Here is an 18,431-nt window from a genome sequence, read left to right as displayed (position 1 = left end):
TCTGTTCCCAAAACCATCCTGTTGCTGCCGCCCTTTTTTTCCACTCTCTCTCTCTCTCTCTCTCTCTCTCTCTCTCTCCCCTCCTCTCTCTCTCTCTCTCTCTCTCTCTCTCTCTCTCTCTCTCTCTCTCTCTCTCTCTCTCTCTCTCTCTCTCCCTCTCTCTCTCCCCTCCTCTCCTCTCCTCTCTCGCTCTCATTCTCTCTCGCTCTCATTCTCTCCCTCTCCAGTGTTATTCAGTCAGTCAGCTGGCCCGTGGTGTGGTGTGGTGTATTGTATTGTATTGTATTGTGTTGTGTTGTGTTGTGCTGTTTGTTGTTGGCGTGCAGTGCCGACAGCTGTATGTATGAATGTATGTATTCATGCATGTATGTATGTAGGGGGCCAGCAGTAGCCGTGCTGGTCTGCTGAGTGACGGTGTGTCTCCTCCCCTCCCTCCCCACCACCATGGCCTGTCCCTCCTACACCGTGGTCATCATCCCGCTCAGGACCAGCCTCTACAGCTTGGACGCCCTGCGCCTCTACCTGTGGGTAAGGAGTGTGTGTGTGTGTGTGTGTGTGTGTGTGTGTGTGTGTGTGTGTGTGTGTGTGTGTGTGTGTGTGTGTGTGTGTGTGTGTGTGTGTGTGTGTGTGTGTGTGTGTGTGTGTGTGTGTGTGTGTGTGTGTGTGTGTGTGTGTGTGTGTGTGTGTGTGTGTGTGTGTGTGTGTGTCGCAGTGGCGGAAAAAGTACTCACATTTTGTACTTGAGTAATGGTGTTGATACTGCAAAGTAGAACTACTCCGCTACCGTACAAAAGTATTGGCATCAGCATGACGCATTGTGAGCTTGTAGATCGCCTATTTTCAAATGTCAGAAATGTATAAAAGTGGTTAATGTTTTTTAATAAGAATCCAAATCTTACTAAGTAACTAGTAACTAAAGTTTTCAAATGATTGTAGTGGAATAAAAGTACAATATTTGTCTCTGAGATGTAGTGGAGATGTAGTGGAGTATTGGAAACTGGAATTACTAAAGTAAAGTACAAATACCTCAAAATGATACTTACTTAGTTACTTTCCACCGCTGCGGGTGGGTTGTGGGTGTGTGTGTTTATCAGGTGTGTGTACAGTAGGTGTGTCTATAAATGTCTTTCCACTGGAACACCATAACATTGCAGGATAAAATCACAAACTAAATTGCTGCCATACATAGGCAGTGGAGTCATTATCTCACACTGCCTCGCTTGTCTTGCCTATAACGATTGAGGGACCGGAGTGTGTAATATTGCATTCATATTGCAAAAGTATCACAATACTCAATATGATCAATGCCATATTTGATATTCACGATTCATCAATATCGGCCAAAGCCTAGTGTGTCTACTACACACATGCATTAGTTCTGGAGTGTTATTATCAGCAAGCACTAAAGTACATGACACGGAGGTAGGAAGCATACTTTGCTTATGATACCGAGTGCAGTATGAAATGACAGCGTACAGTACAGGCTTGTCTTAACAGCAATAGGCTAAATACCTGTCTGGTGATGTAAGTAATTTGTCCCTCAGTGCCTCAAGGCTCAAGCAGACGTCAGTGTTTCGCTACTTGCTTTATGTGGGAACGGCCCATAGATCCGAAGTCCCGTTAGTCCGAACATGCATTAAGGTTGGCGAACATGCACTGCTCCCGTGCTTGCAGTTATATTTTAACATTTAATTTCATTTAGATGTTTCTTACTTTAGAAGAACTATAGTAAGAGTACCTGGAGGACAATTGTTTTGGATATTATATTATATAATATTTGAGGATTGACTTGCGTGAACAAAACATTTGGCGATGATCATTGTATTTAATCTTCATATTCCTAACCCCAACCTGAATCTTTTCCTAAGTGTATCTCTAAAGATATCACACATAAAACAATTTATCTTGTGAGGACGAGGAAGATTATCCTCACGTCTAGCTCTTAAGTTCAAAAGTACACACACAAACACGCACGCACGCACGCACGCACGCACGCACGCAAGCACGCACGCACGCACGCACGCACGCACGCACGCACGCACGCACGCACGCACACACACACACACACACACACACACACACACACACAGATGTGAAAACATAATCTCCCACCCGCCTAAAGCCTGGTAGAATTAAAGACAACAATAGAGAGGTGATTGACCTTTGACCTACAGACTGGTTCACACAATGCTGTAGTGGCTTTGTGTTGAGTGATGCTTTCACAGTACAGCCTGCAGTCATTATGGACGTTTACACATGGAATACAGCCGTGTTTCCCAACCTGAGGTCCGGGGCCACTCATACAGTAACTTGTTTCATACCGATTTTGTTTTTGTTCATAAAGTTGCAAAAGTATCTAATCCACAAACTAGATTGTGCGTCACATCGTGTTTATTTGGATAGTAGCCTACAGTTGCGGTAGACAGGAAACAGGCGAAGAAAGACAGGGAGTGGACACACAGCAGCGGTCATCTGGCTCGGGAATCAAACCCACGACTCACTGTCAGGCTGCATTAGAGCCTATATGTGGCAAGCTCCTTAACCACTTTGTGACAGACAGTGGAAGTCAGTTGATGTGTAGCCTCGGTACCCAGGCTTTTATTTTCGTTCGCATTCGGCTCAAAAAGAAACGCCCCGGGAAACGCTTTGGAAAATCTGGCATAGGAAGCCCCACTTCCTTGTATTTCGCTAACCAATAACAGTGCCAAGGCTCCAAATTTGGTGACTCCGCTGTTTTCAACCTTACATTGTTGACTAAAATAGTTGTACAGTAGCTTCCCTATACTAGTTTGCAGTCACTCCTTCCATCCTTAACCACTTATATGGTTGACCGGAGTCCCTCTGGGCTCTGTACTGTACTATTCTACCTGTTATATGGTTGACCGGAGTCCCTCTGGGCTCTGTACTGTACTATTCTACCTGTTATATGGTTGACCGGAGTCCCTCTGGGCTCTGTACTGTACTATTCTACCTGTTCGGCTTGTCTTTCACTGTCGGGGAAAGCTTTTGCTGAAAACTGCCTGCAGAAGCTTTCCCCACGATACGGATGCAAAGGTTTAATCCATTCAGTTAAACCAATTTTGTTATACTTTAGCTATAGAAAAATAGCGAAAGTGTAGCGCAAAGCTTTGAATATGTATGCTTTCAGAGCGAACGTTTTTAACTCAAATCTTTGCTTCCTGGAACAACATATTTTCAGATGGGGGATCCACTGCCAAATACAGATAATCCTGGCAGTCCTTGACATGAAATAGCTTGAGAACCACTGGTATAGAAACAGGTTTTTCAGAAAACTCATGAACCTGAAGACATTGAAGTCATGATTTAGATTAGAATATGTGTAGAATCTGTTCTCAGGTCTAAATGGGTTAAGTGCGGTTAATTCAGACCCATGTGTTATTGGGTAATGATGACTAGTGGTCACCCCGATGACACATTCCCTCACGCAGAGCCCTGGAACTCACAGCTTCCCGTCAAACTCCCTGTGGAGTCAGTATTAATAGCTGATGCTGTTCAAGTTCAAAAGCAGACCAGAACCAAATCACAACAATGTCACCATTTCATTGTCACCAATGAGGATTTACACAAAAACACTGAAGCTTGTTTCCATTGTGGCAGCGGTGGCCGAACGGATTGCGGAGCGGTCTTGATACCGGAAGGTCGCCAGTTCGAATCAGCGGTCCAACACGTTAAAATTACCACCGCTGAAGTGCCCTTGAACAAGGCATTGAACCACTACGATGAAATGTTCTATGAGCAGGGCCTGGCTGGAAACAAGTTCTTGAGCTTAGCCCAGATACCCTGGGTAAATATAGTAATCATTTCATTTCATTTTATTTCATTTAATTTGGTCCACTTTAAGACATGGAACAACACGCAACAAACTATAGATAGGGATTTAATTTTCTTTGTTGTGTATAGGTTGTTTGTATAAAGTTAGAAGCAAGATGTGCACTAATTGTCTCCAAAATCGAGATTGGCTTCGGACTAATAAGACATCAGTCGGTGTCTGGGAAGCACTTTGTAAACATGAATCAATCAATCAGATTATATTGTCATACAAAATACCGTTCTCCACAACTCACGATGCTTCACATTTAAAAACAATAGACACATTAAAAGAGGCAAAGCCTTTTAATAAAAACATTAAAAAGTAAAGAGAGCAGACAACATTGGCAGGAGAATGTGCTGATGCATTCAAAGTGCAATATAAATAAAGTGCTATTCATCTCTCAGGGTGTTGGCCTTGGGGGCAGTATATGGCGAGCATTCAGTGTCCTGATGGTTTGGGGGAAGAAACTGTTGGACAACCTGCCGGTGCTTCCTCCTAGGCTAATTCTATATCTCACCTTCGTAACATTGCCAAACTAAGATCAGTTGTTTCATAGATCTTAGTTAGAAATGATTATTCACACATTTGTGTCATCATCATGTCTTGATTATTGTAATTCTCTTTTTACCTCTCCAAAACCTTGTTGGATGGCTTGCAACTGGACCAGAACACAGCTGCCAGGTTACTGACCAGGTCCAGGAGATCCTGTCATATAACACCCGTCCTTGCCTCCTTGCACTGGCTCCCAGTTAATTATAGAATACATTTTCAGATTATTGTTGTCGCACACAGAGCCCTCCATGGCCAGGCACCTCCTTATCTGTCTGACCGGCTCCAACTGTATGTGCCCAGATGGTCTCTGAGATCCTCATCCCAGGCTTTGTTGGTTGTTCCTCAGAAAACGAAAGGTGATCAAGCTTTTGAAAGTTTTGCCCCTAGGCTATGGAATGAGCTCCCCTTCCACCTAAGAACTGTGGCCATTCAAAGTGCAATATAGATAAAAAGTGCTATTCATCTCTCAGGATGTTGACCTTGGGGGCAGTATTATGGCGAGCATTCAGCATCTATTTTATTTTCTATAAATAAATAGAAAACATGCATTATGCACTTAAAGCTTATTTTATACTTGTACTGGCTGGTCAAAGTTAGACAATCTACAAGCTTTCAATGCATCGCTTTGGAGAAAGATTTTTTTCCCCTGTTTTTTACTTCTTCCTCAAGTAAAATGTTGAATACAGGCCTATTAGCCTACTTGTAACTGTATAGTAAGTAAAACATCAGAGCACTTCTTCCTCCACTGCCAGTTTGCTCTGTCGGTTGACTGGTGACCGTAATTTTATCCCTGTTTGACATGCTTGGTTTCCCTACTGATGCATTGACAATGGAGCCCAAAATGGCCTCCCGTGGCTCCGTAGATTGACTCTGCTGATAGACAAAGACCTGGGGCCCTCTGGAAGACAACAGACAATGCTGCGCTGCTGGCCGTCCAGAGCTGTTAGTGTTGACTTGGGACTTGTTTGTCAAAAACCCATGGATACCAAGGTTGCCACGTTCACCGTGTTGTTATAACTACTTTGGGGCTTGTTTTTTCTGTAAAATAACTTGTATATATTGGTAGTTGGCGGATTGCGGTTATTGGTGTCTTGAGTGTACAGGGTTTGATGCAGTCAGATCAACATATGGAAGGTCAGCTCCATATATGGAGATCTAAGGGTGGCAGCGGTGGCAGTATATTGAGTGTACAGGGTTTGATGAGGGCACAGGTAGGGCCGGGCCTAAATTTTCGGGCCTATTGAGTTTTCGCCGGCTAAGTTTTCTACACTAATGGCTGAATATAGGAGGGGCTAGCGCCCCTCAAAAATGGCAAAAGCAGCAGCTCGTCGCGTTTCGAGCTTGTGAATCTGCTACTTTTGATGCTTTTGTGTGACGCTGTAGGCAGTCTGTTCAAGTAGGACGTTAATGTACGGAAAAGGTTTCTGCTCGACGACAACAACGCTATCCTGTGTGAGAGCCTTCTTGGCTTGAAATGTCTGAGGAACCACCAACGGCTTTGTTTCAGGTGAAGCGTCTCAAGGACCTGGAGATGGAGAAGGACTCTCTGTGGTGTGGTGTGGACGTTCTGGAGCAGGCCCGTCTGTGGTACCGTAGACGCCTGGAGGAGAACCGGAGCCAGCAGGCCGGTCTGGAGACCCAGCCGGGCTTCAATGCTGGCGGATCTGAAGGGGCCCTGCTGCAGGTATACGCTGTGGAATACTAACCTTTTAGCCCTGGCTCTCTGCGTCAGGAGGAAGGCAGTGTCGTGTCTTTGTACAGTAAGGTGTACAAGAACGGTGATGAGACCAGCTATGTTGTATGGTTTAGAGCAGTAGTTCCCAAAGTGGGGTCTGGGGACCCCTAGGGGTACTTGAGGGAGGTCCAGGGGGTCCCTAGCTAAATTAAAGATAGTTATGAACCAAATGGACACTTATGGGTCTGTAACTCAGAGAGCATACGAATATAACCAAATGGACCCATTTGGTTCCATTTGTACGCTCTGAGTTAAATTAACAGTGATTTTACAATATAAATTGGGGGTCGAAATGACATCGAAATGACATTAAATGGGGGTCGGTAGCCTAATGTATGTCAAACTGGGGGTCCTTGAAATGAAAATGGTTGAAAATCACTGCTAGAGCCGCAAAAATCCTGTCTTATCGGGGTCCCTGGCGTATCTTTTCACATGGGGGTCCGCGGACTAATAAATGTCGATTTGGAGGTACTTGACATGAGAGAGTTTGGGAACCACTGGTTTAGAGACAGTCGCACTGAGGAGAAGACCGGAAGCAGAGCTGGAGGTAGCAGAGACGAACATGTCGAGGTTCTCTCTTTGGGAGAAACAAGGATGGATAGGATCCGGGGGCAGCATCAGACAGACAGCCCATGTCATGTTTTGGAGATAAAGCCAGAGAGGCCAGACTGAGATGGTTTGGACACGTACACGATAGTGAGTATATCGGTAGAAGGATGTTGAGGTCGGAACTGCCAGGCAGGAGGCCTAGAGGAAGACCAAAGAGAAGATTTATGGATGTGGTGAAAAAGGACATGAAGTTAGTTGGTGTGAGAGAAAAGGAGGCAGAGGACGGGGTGAGATGGAGGCAGATGATTCGCTGTGGCGACCCCTGAAGGGAAAAGCCGAAAGGAAAAGAAGGTGCTCGGTGGTTTGGTTTAGTTTAGTTCAGTGGTCCGGGGTCTGGGGTCCCCCAGGGGGTCCTTGAAGGGGTTTCCAGGACCCCTGGGGTCCCCTTACATTTCACACCAGTTGTAGTTCTCAGACTTTTTTGTGCCAAGACCCCCAAATTGATGTTTTTGGCCGCGGACCCCCATCTGAAAATGTTTTGTGCCAGGGACCCCCAGAAGAGAAGATTAAAATAAATGTGTGTTATACATATACGGTACGTATACAGGCTATGTATAATTATGCTGAGGACCCTCTGGAACCACCCAAAGGACCCCTCACCCAGGGTGAGGCTGGGGGTCCCGGACCGACCCTACTTTCAGAACCACTGCCTTTTTACATCACTCCTCTTCAGCAGCAGACATGTCTCTTGAAGCACGTTTCCCCCTCTGTCCGGCAGGCCAGGTGTTGCCAGCTGCGGTGTCGTATCCAGAGGGTCAACGGCTCTCTGGGCAGCATGATGAGCGAGCCCCAAGTGACCAGTGGCAGCACTCACTCCCTGCCCGATGCGGTGGCCGACAGCGACCTCCGCTGGCACAATTCGGTACTGGCTCAGGTAAGGAAAATATAAAGAGAGAGGCCTATTCAGTATTCACAACACAGGGTGACTTGACTTTTACCGTGATCAGCAATTGGAGTAGAATATCGTTGCTGTCAGGCAGAAACCTCTTATTCCCATATTCTAACTTTTTGTGGGGGTTTTTCTCGTACATTAACACATACCCTAGGCCTCTTGATCATACTACAGCGGAACACAAATGTATCTGAAAAGGCATAATCTCAGGACTTTGGTCTTTGGCAATAATGGTTTTAGATGAGATTATACGGAGACCATGAGGTTCATTGGTAAACTGAAGCAAGTGCAATTCTATTCTAGCTGATCTACAAGCTCACAACGCGTCACACTGCCACGTGTTGATTGAGCCACAATTTCCTAAATAATTGTGACGTTCTTTTTGTGGTCGAGTGGATAAAAACGATACCATTTTCACCTCCTTTCCTTGCCTGTGGCTCTATGTCAGGGGTCTTTGACGTTAGCTGAGAGAGAGAGACGAAGCAGTCTAAAATTGTTTCATAGATATCATAGATAGCACTATCAGGTTTGTTGTGTATTTGTTTACACACGATCTTCTCTATTACTGTTGGATTTATGTTGTGTATTAGTCGTGTATTTTACCACTGAAACCCTCGCTTGGTCTGCTCTTTTTCCCCTCTACACTGAACCTCTTTGTTGAAAATAGCAAATCTACAAGCTCACAACTTGCTGTATAGAGATGATACTGGGACGTTGTTTACATAAAGCAATGAAGCAGCTACTGAAAAAATGCTGTTGGTGTATATACTTTTACCAATGCACGTGACTCTCTCTCTCGCTCTATCTCTCTCTCTCTCTCTCTCTCTCTCTCTCTCTCTCTCTCTCTCTCTATTATTATTATTCATATAACCTATCCTGCTGCATTGTAGATCCTTTATTTTCGGCTAATGTTCCCCTGAAGTGGTGTAAAACCAAAATCACACTTGTGTGAAGTGAAGGGGTGCCCACTGTGGCTGTTTGATTGCAGATTCACTGCCACTATATACATTCAGTCAGATAACCAATATTTATTATAGAAGGAGAATACAAGAGTGCATATAATATTTTATCTTGGTGTTCGGCTCTGCTACATTTTTCTCCCTGCTCGGCACAATTAAACACCATCATTAAACATTAAGAGCAGGGAGATAGATATACAATAAAACCCCCCATGCTGAATGGAAATAACAGAGCCCACCGGTGGTGCTGGGGTGGTGGTGGGAGCAAACATCACATAACAACCAGGAACCATATGCAGAAGAAAGGCAGGAAGAAGCATGCAGTCTAGTGAGCTAAACTTCCCCGCCCGGTCAGCTGACTTCCACATCAGCGAATGACATGTGGGTCTTGCACACACTGAATACACCCACATATAGTAATGCAGCATATTAACCCCTTGAGTATACAGTTGGAGGCCATCGATATTGTCCTTTTCTTTTTGCTGAGGTTTGCGTGATCTGCGCAAAAGGACAGTTAACCCATTTTGGGCGGGAACCCCTTTTGGTGTTTTAAACATTATGTTATAATTTAGCTATTGAAAAATAGCAGATCTACAAGCTCATAGCGCGCCACCGAGTGGCGCGCTACGAGCTTGTAGGTCTGCTATTTTTGAAATTTTTTGTAGGTCTGCTATTTTTGAAAAAAGAATTACATTTTGAGGTCAGGCCTAAATGGGTCAAATGATAAGGGACAATATCGGTGGCACCCAACTGTATGTATGCACCCCTGAGCACAGCATGAATCCCCTCGAGTATATCTGACTGAACTAACTCCGTAAGCTACGTATCATTTACGAGACATGAATGCATTGTTATTGTATAAAACACTATACACGTTACGATATGTATTTATATTAGCCACATGATGTTTCACGTCGTCAATGTCTGTTTAGCCCATTCAGACCTGAGGCCGATTCTAAAATAATCTTCTAAATCCTAAAAGTTTTCTGAAAAACCTATGTTTCTAATGTCAGTGGCACTCGGTGGCGCGCTATGAGCTTGTAGATCTGCTATTTTTCAATAGCTAAAGTATAACATAATGCTTAAAACACCAAAAGAGGTTCTCGTCATGAAAGGTGTTAACTGCTGCAAAGTCTATAGACTTGGCTGCCATTAGCTTTTTGTTGAAAGTGCTCTAAACAAACGGAGACCCCCAGAAGAGAAGATTTGTGTTTAATTCATTAATTATTCATTATTGTCCAAACAAGCAGATATAAAATAGCAGATACAGAATAGCCGATACACATAGCTTGTGTATCTGCTATTGTTGAATAGCCAAAGTATAAAATATGGTTAAAGTAGTTAAATTGGTTGTGATGCTATTAACTTTACTTACCTTACCTTACCTTACTTTGAGAACCACTGCTTTATACAGAGGCAAACATGTTTACCTTTTATTCCACTACAATTATTTGTCAGTTTTAGTTACTTATTGCCGTTTTAGATTATTATTATTACAACACATGATACAACAATACATGAACCAATTAACCCATAGCTTAGTAGGATATTCAAAAATAGTAGAGTAGATTTGATATTTAATAAGTTGCCAGTACTTTTTTCAATGTGGAATTACTTCCTTCTTATTCTTCCTCTTCTTCACAGGAAGTGACTGAGAAAAATCGACAGATTTCTATTTTGGAAATTGAACGAGAAAGACTCCTTCAGCAACTTGGGCAACTGTATGCATAATGATGGCCTGCATGCATGCGTGCGCGCACACACACACACACACACACACACACACACACACACACACCAGATTTGTGCAAGCAAAAAATATGCTCAATTTTACATTTCAGTAAATGTTCTGCTATTGTTTTAGTTTCTCTAACCACTGTAAATACGCATGTAAAATAATAAAGTCTATGTTGGATGTAATATCAGATCGTGTTTTGTTTTCATCCCTGATGAGAAATGTTGCTTGTGAGTAAAAGGTGAGTATTGGGCAGAAACCTCTTATCTCCATATTTTACTTTTTGTGTTTTTTTTAATAAATTATTGCCCTACTTGATCATACTACAGTCACACAAAAGCATCAAAAGTAACAGATCCACAACGTTTTGATCTTGTAGATCTGCTGCTTTCGCTATTTTTTTATTTTAATCCTGAAGAGTAGCATAGTAGTATGATTTGACCATGTGAATGTGATCTGTTTTCATAAAGCGCAACCTGTCGGCCTACTCCTTCCCAACCTTTTCTCGATCTGGGCCCACTTGAAAATCTGGAAAGTGTTCTTGGGTCCACCCACCTCACCCCTTAACTTAATGGGTGGGCTGCATGCATTCTCAGAGCTCAGTTGTTTTAATGATCAACAATCACTTGTGTTCCGCTAAGAACTTAGGCTACTTTAAGTTCTTATTATTTTATTATGACAGTGAAAACACATTTTTCAAGGCTTTAAAGAAAAATGGCGTGGTGTGCACAGTTAGACACTAGGTGGTGCTAGCGCACCTGCCCTTTTGCCCTCTGGACAGCAAAGTGCCCTTTTGAAAGTTCTTTTTTTTAACAGTTTTTCATTTTATTTTTGTTGTGTACAGTATGTGGCCCATGATGACATCGATCAATTCTGGTTTAAATGCTTCTAATATATTATTTATGCTAGTCCTGAATCTATAAATCTCACACACTATTAAGGCAACCATGCGCAGCACAAGGTGCCCTTTTTTCACTTGAGCACCTGCCTCTCTAAATGTCTGTGCACGCTACTGGTGTCCAAGGGGGAAAAAAATAGGCTTTTAGCAGACGGCCTTTATCCAGAGCGACTTAAGCAAGGTAAACACAAACAACAAGAGACTGTGTAGTGCCTCAGTAAACTAGGATCACAGGTAGGAATAATAATCTGTACATTGAAACTATAGGCTGTCAGGTAAACGAATATACTTGCCAGGTAAATAAATAACATGCAACGTTTAAACGTATAATTTTGATGGCATAAGACCACATGGTCCTCAAGAAAGAAACTGTCGCGATGGCTCACACGGGGGCAGCCCATTGTTGAGGAGTCAAGAAGCCTCTTGAGCAGTGGTGGAAAAAGTACTCAAAGGTTTTACTTAAGTAAAAGTATCAATACTGCAATATAGAACTACTCTGTTACAGGTAAAAGTCCGGAAATTCAAAATGTACTTGAGTAAAAGTATGAAAGTATTGGCATGAAAATGTACCAAAAGTAAAAGTAGGCTACTCATTATACAGACTGTCATTTCAAGTTTTCAAATGTATTAAAATAATCTGTTGAAAATCGCAGATCTAGCTTGTAGATCGGCTATTTTGAGCTGAAGTGGTTAATGATCATTGCTTTGTAATAATAATAAAAATATACAAAGTATATTTAAAGTAACTAAAGTTTTCAAATAAATGCAGTGGAGTAAAAGTACAATATTTGGATCTGAGGTGTAGTGGAGTAGAAGTTAAAGTATTGGATATTGGAAATATTCAAGTAAAGTGCAAATACCTCAAAATTGTACTTATGTACAGTACATAAGTACATGTAGGCTACTTAGTTACTTTCTACCATTGCTCTTGAGAGCCTCAAGAAGCCAGCCTCCTATTTCCGTCCCAGTATGTGGGCCCTCTCTGTCTTGACACGTTGCATGCCCTCTCCCTGGTGGTCTGCTCTGATGTTGACTCGACTGATAAACCTTATCTCACCTACCCATCACCTCTCTCTCTCTCTCTCTCGCTCTCTCTCTCGTTCACTCACACACTGTGTACAATACACACACTGACACACATGTATACTACACTGTCTACACACAAGGGGTTGCACTTGTGGCCTAGCTTGCACGCATGCAAACAACAGAACTGTACCGCACTTGCACACGTACCATCAAGTATAGCTACTTTACTTTTATGCAAGTCAATAAAGAGCACTTCCCGATCAAGCAGAGCTTTGTTCTCTTTCATTGTTTTTATAGATTTACACAATTGCGTGCACATTACAACGATACTTACTTGCGGGACAACGTACACTACACACATAAAAATAAAAAACACAAGACAGAATCAACAACATTCTCATATATGTGTCACTCCCATACAAATTACTCTTTTCCATTCTTCTTTTAATTTTAAAAACGTTGCAATTGGTGACCGAACGAAATCAGAGTGCCTCTTAATACATTGTATACACCACTGTAAGGGGCGACTCACACCTTCGCATCTAGCATACAACATTGATGCATGCTAGATGTATGAAAGGGTTTGTTTACATCTTGCCCCAATGCATTTCCAATGGAAGTCACATGGTTTGACACAACATTTGTGTTGTACGGCTTTCGGCTGTGTTTCGACTGCCCCCCTCCCCCTCATACAACACAAATGTTGTGTCAAACCATGTGACTCCCATTGGAAATGCATTGCGAGCTTGCATCAGATACATCTCATGCATCAGCCATACATCAGTCTGTTGTAAAGGTGTGAGTCAGGCCTCAGGCAGAACCCAATATATTTCAAAACGTTTTGTTTTGCCTTACTTTTTGTTTTCTCATAAATGTAATGCCTTACTTTTTGTTTTCTCATAAATGTACTTTGTCATACTACAGTGTGACACCAAAGTAGCAAAAATCACAGACGTGCAGCTTATATACAAAAAGCCGTGTGGCAATATGACGTGTTTTTTGCTTGTAGTTCGGCTATTTTTTCTACTTTTGATAAAAGAAAATAAGTGAAAATCAAAGTATTTTACAACTAGAGTAAAATACAACTATAGAAACCATAAAATAATTAGGGCTGTCAAAAAAGTGTGCATTCAACTACATTTATGGAATCAATGCATACATTTATTTTAATCAACTTCTTCTCTCCTCTGTGTTCCCAAGCATAAAAAACATCCCTGCATTGAGGGGACACTCCTGTATAAAATGGCACAGAAACCACATGCCTGCAAGGAATCCACGCACCACGACTTCGATTGCAATCTGTGCGTGCGCGTACAAGGAAAAGAAAACATCCATTACAGCCGAAGCTTTCCTTTAAGTAGCTCAGTTTTTGCTATCTTCACAGAGCCACTGAACCATCAAGGCCAGGGTACCAGCACTTGGTTAATTATCGGGTCTAATTCACACAGCACGCACAGCCCAAACGCCTTTTGTAAGAGACGGGATGTCACGCTTGAATGGCGCTGAACGCTGTTCTTCCCTTGAGGCACGGTTCGCTGGCTCTCAACCCTGCTGGTCTCATGCCGCTCCCCGTCGGGCCTGTCCTGCACACAGTAATAACACGTCCTTTGGTTTTTTGATCTGTGAGCTTTTTCACTCCGAGAGGATATTGGAAAATAACGTGTCGTTTCCGTGCAGGTTGGCGGAGGCGTGAAACATAAACACATAGATGGAGAGAGGAGGATTTGGGGAGGAGGCACATTGCAGATTTTTCTCTAGCGGGACTGAGGTTTCCCTCACAAATTGAATTCCTCAAACAAGACTGAAGCTGATGCCATTTTCATTTCCCGGGCCGCCTCATTATGTCTGAGCTCTGAACGCGTTCACAAAGTTCAAAACGCATTGATTTACCAGAGCAGAGATTATGCTGTCTTCATGGTCACTCCAAAATGATCTAATAAGCATAATCTATTGATAAACTATAACTTACTTATGGGCTAAATTTATAGGCTATATTTTGTCTTCAAAATCCCTTCAAATGACCACCTCAACCATTTTCAACCTATCTACAGTACATACAGTAATTGGTCAGCTGAGAAACCAATGCCTACCAGTGAGTGAAATCATCAGTAGGCAGGTAATTTATGCAAGATTAATGCAAGAACAAAGGAAAGTTTTACATGCCAATTTTACAGGAAGAGAGTCTATAGTTTCTATTGGCCTGGAATCACCATCCGTGGATGTCATTGGTAGGCACTGCCTATAGCCAAAATCATCCATCGTCAACCATGGATCGTATCGCTGTTATCGTATCGTTACACCCCTAGTAGGCAGGTTTCTTAACTGTCCTTCACATGAAAATATTTGAGAACCTGGTTTAGATTGCCTTGGGGGACCCTGGTCAACTAAATGTAATGAGGTAGGTGTGAGTGCCGAATTCTAAATGCGGGGGCTGAACCTCTAGGAAAACTGTGGAATAATAAAATATAGACTAAAACAATCCTCTACTGTTTTATTTAAAACAATTTACAAAATTTGTCAGAGATTATTTAGAAAAAGGTTTTCTCTGAATTATATCCTATCCACATTGTAACAAAAACTGCCAAAATAATACTGTATACATCTAGAGATAATGCTAATATTAGACATTTTAATAACACTTGCATGCATTTACTTCAAGTTGATAAAATATTAAACATGTCTGTCTATTGTATGTGGTTACACCAGTATGCTGATGTTAAGTTTGATACCAGTGGTGCAACTAAGCTTTGTTCCAGTGATTGGAACAAATTGGTGTAATGTGTCTAAAGTATGTTGTGCTGTTTTCTTCCAAGTCTCTCTAGCCCAGGAGGAGTGTTTTGCAAACCAATTCGTGGAAAGTCCTATGAGTTGTCACAGTGTCTTCCAAGCCCCTGTGGTATCAGGACTATGTCAGTGCTTCATCAACAGAAGATGTGGTTTGAAACCACCACTGGGAACAATTTCACATTGTCTATTAATCCCACAAGTAAGCATTGACTTGTCACTAATAGCTTCTATTCCTTTGTAGCTGAGATGTGTCGGGTTTGTAAACGGAAGGCTTGTGGTTTAAGATTGCGGTTTGGGCCATTTTCACTGTCAATCAAAATTCTAAAGGGTTTTCACTCGTATCTTCCGTTTATCTGTGGCACAAGAAATATGTCAAGGATTTAAAAAACTGCAGGTGCTTGGTTCAAAACTCAACTTCCTCAATAAAACAACTTAAAATCAACTCACACTCATGAAGGGGAAACAATGACGAAACAAAAAATAAAACTGGTTCATAAACCAAATGCATCACAATAATGTTTTAGTTACTGACATAAACATCAGAGGACACATGATTGCTACTGGCTATAATGAGAGAACCAATAGGCCTACAACTTTATAAACAAACGCACAATTAAACATTTCATAACTCTGACAATTGAATAAAACACTTAAACAAAACAATTAAAGCAAATGTTGTAGGCAAAGTTGGAGAGTGGTGTCATTTACATGGCAAGAATGTAAGCAGGCATGGAACTTGAGTTTTTGAGAACACCCCTTAACCCAATCAGAACTGAGACAGATTTTAAAAATGTCTTCTAAATCAGTTTTCTGGAAAAAAAATTATGTTCAGTGGTTCTCAAACCTATTCATGTGAAGAACCCCCAAACTATATTTGTCCAACCCCCATCTGAGAATATTTAGTTTCAGGTACCCCGTAGAAGCAAAAAAATCACTTTACAAAAATATACAGTATATTCAAAGATTTGCACAAAATGTCCACAATTAATTGCAAAGACCCCCGGTTTGATATGTCCTCCATTTACATTTTTAAGGGACACTAGCCTAGCCCCTCCAATGCATGGCTTTCCGAAATGACGTCATGTGGAGTCGGTGGTCCCGGACCCAACATTGACAAACAGTGCCGTAATATAAGACGGTATGTCATTTTGGAATAATTAATTCCATTCTCCAAAATGTAATACTGTACATAGAGCAGTAATTTAGTGATCCGTTTAATGTTTAGGACACACAGAAAGTCATGAGTAGTCAATGAAACACATTGACTACTTTAACTCGTTAAAACCGGGAAAGCAGCACACACACACACACACACGCACACGCACACACACAGTATAAGACACATTGGTTGGCTATTCAAAAATTGCAGATATAATATACTTAAAACTCAAAACTCATTAGTTTGCAGATCTGCTATTTTTGAGGGGCGCTAGGCCCTCCTATGTCCAGCTTGGTTACACCCCGCCACTCCGAACCACCGCTATTCCCAACGCCCACTATTCCATTCATCGGAATAGCGGGGTTTCTCCAGGGTTAGAGGGTTTGTGTAAACACAAACATTGTGTTAACACAAACATTGAATGCCATTGACAATGAATGGCCACTTTGAGTGTTTGTGTAAACACAAACATTGAATACCATCGACAGTGAATGGCCACTTTGGCCAGCTTTGAGTGAAACACAAACATTGTATGTACTGTATGTGTGATTCTTTCTTTTTTTTAAAGCTTGAGAAGCACCATTTCACAGTGTTCTAATAAGCATTTTCTCCACAGTCGCTGAGACTGGTTTTGGACTCTCCGTCACTGTTGCATTCTGTCCTCTGTGACACAGGAGCGCGGCCTCGCGTGTCTCTGAGCGACGTCTCCGCCACGGCGCCAGCGGACACGCCGTAGTCCAGCAGGCTCTGGAGGTGCTTGATGTAGTCGATGGCGGCGTGCAGGGTCTCCACCTTGCTGAGCCTCTTGTCCTCCAGCTCCTGCGGCAGATGCTCTCGGAGGCGCGCGTAGCCCTCGTTGACGCAGCGCACCCGGTGGCGCTCCCGCTCGTTCCTCTTCCGAATGAACGCGGGCTCCAACGAGTAGTCCAACATGCCATGCAGGTGGTAGCCGGGGAAGTAGGCCAGGTGGCCCGCGGCGAGCCTCTGTCCGCGGACAGAGTCCAGGTGGCCATGTGTACTAGGGTCCAGGTAGGCCGTGTGGACATGGATGGACAGCGGGAGGGCGTCCACGTAGGACACAGTGTCCAGGCGTCCCGGTTTGGCCGTGACCGTCCCGGTTTCGATATGGCCGTCCCGAGTCCCGACAAATATCTGTAAAACAATGCAAATAAAACAACAACATTAAAGGCATACTAGGTAGAATCCCTGATCTGTGTGTGTACACACTCCCCCCTCCCCTCTCTGACGGGTATAATCCAAGTGATTGCTGTCTGATTAGAGAGAACGCTACGGGGTTGGATTGGGGGGGTCAAATCAAATGATTCAGCCAGAGGGATGTATTTTTCTATGAAAACACCCCAGCATATAGTGGCTGATTACGCTCAAAGTTACCTATAATGCCTTTAACAAACAAATTGCCCTGGTTCCCACCTCAATTAAAATGATACATCAATGTTTAACATGTTCTGCTGAAAGGTGCAGGTAAAAATTGCCCCCCCATCCTGATGAAAATGCCAGGTGGAAACAAAAACAGATCAGATCTGTTATTTTTGGTATTTCTTTTAATAGGGCAAAAGTGGTTGTGGTGGTTTACCCTAGTGTAGGAGGCTCTGCAGGGGTCCATGGTGAGGTCGTCGTACGCCAGAGGTCGTGCGTATGGCATTCGATCCATTACGTCCTCGTCAAGGTGAGACATCATTCTATAGGTAGAGAAAGTGCTTCATTGATTCTTTGGTGAGAAAGTTGAAGGAGGATTGGAGTCAGATTGCAACCATTAATCAAGCTAATCGATTTGATTGAAAATATTTGATTAATCGATCCCTATTTTGGGCATATCATTAAAATGCGAGAGAAAACAAATTGGTAGCCGATTGTAGATCAGCTATCTTCACCAGTTTTGCATGACACCATTGTGCGACAAGTATAAAATGACAGTTGAGTAGATCATCAATTTGTTGATACTTTGTTGAGATATATATGAAAAACATGCTTCTCAATTACTCTACTAACCAAATGAGATAATTGATAGAATAATCCTCAAGAAATTAATCTCTGGTTGAAAACATTTTGCTGACAAAAAAATATATATATATTTGTTTTACCAAAACCTACCTGTTCACATGCCATATAGCCTCTAACCATCTTGTTTTTTTTCCTGTGCATAGGTTTCTTCCCTTATAGGTTCCGAATCCTTTGCTTTAGAGCCTTACAAGTAACTCCTGACTCTGTGTGCTGTACGTACGTACC

The 18,431-nt window shown here is 42.5% G+C and overlaps 2 protein-coding genes across 2 annotated transcripts; one reads left to right on the top strand and one right to left on the bottom strand.

Annotated features, from left to right (window-relative positions):
• The first annotated feature begins 200 nt into the window (after nucleotides 1-200).
• Nucleotides 201-10,493, top strand: sapcd1 (suppressor APC domain containing 1). The gene is made up of 4 exons (XM_079494032.1): nucleotides 201-528; nucleotides 5,892-6,068; nucleotides 7,447-7,602; nucleotides 10,224-10,493. The coding sequence occupies exons 1-4, from the start codon at nucleotides 445-447 to the stop codon at nucleotides 10,308-10,310; spliced, it is 504 nt and encodes a 167-aa protein (XP_079350158.1). The 5' UTR covers nucleotides 201-444; the 3' UTR covers nucleotides 10,311-10,493.
• A 6,285-nt stretch (nucleotides 10,494-16,778) lies between these two features.
• Nucleotides 16,779-18,366, bottom strand: LOC306916373 (uncharacterized protein; the record flags this gene model as incomplete). The annotated part of the gene is made up of 3 exons (XM_079494206.1): nucleotides 18,297-18,366; nucleotides 17,779-17,884; nucleotides 16,779-17,336 (listed from the first exon to the last, which is right to left on the bottom strand). The coding sequence occupies exons 2-3, from the start codon at nucleotides 17,881-17,883 to the stop codon at nucleotides 16,779-16,781; spliced, it is 663 nt and encodes a 220-aa protein (XP_079350332.1). The 5' UTR covers nucleotide 17,884; nucleotides 18,297-18,366.
• Between the last annotated feature and the right edge of the window lie 65 nt (nucleotides 18,367-18,431).

The sequence above is a fragment of the Electrona antarctica genome (assembly GCF_951216825.1).
Source record: "Electrona antarctica genome assembly, chromosome: 23".
Lineage (NCBI taxonomy): Eukaryota > Metazoa > Chordata > Actinopteri > Myctophiformes > Myctophidae > Electrona > Electrona antarctica.
The sequence above is the reverse complement of the archived record's forward strand: the minus strand, read 5'-3'. Positions and strand labels throughout refer to the sequence as shown.

Excerpts from the sequence above, each read along its gene's own strand:
- sapcd1 (XM_079494032.1), top strand. The coding sequence starts at position 445 with ATGGCCTGTCCCTCCTACACCGTGGTCATCATCCCGCTCAGGACCAGC. Across the intron at positions 529-5,891 it reads CCCTGCGCCTCTACCTGTGG|GTGAAGCGTCTCAAGGACCT; the intron begins GTAAGGAGTGTG and ends GCTTTGTTTCAG. Across the intron at positions 7,603-10,223 it reads ACAATTCGGTACTGGCTCAG|GAAGTGACTGAGAAAAATCG; the intron begins GTAAGGAAAATA and ends TCTTCTTCACAG.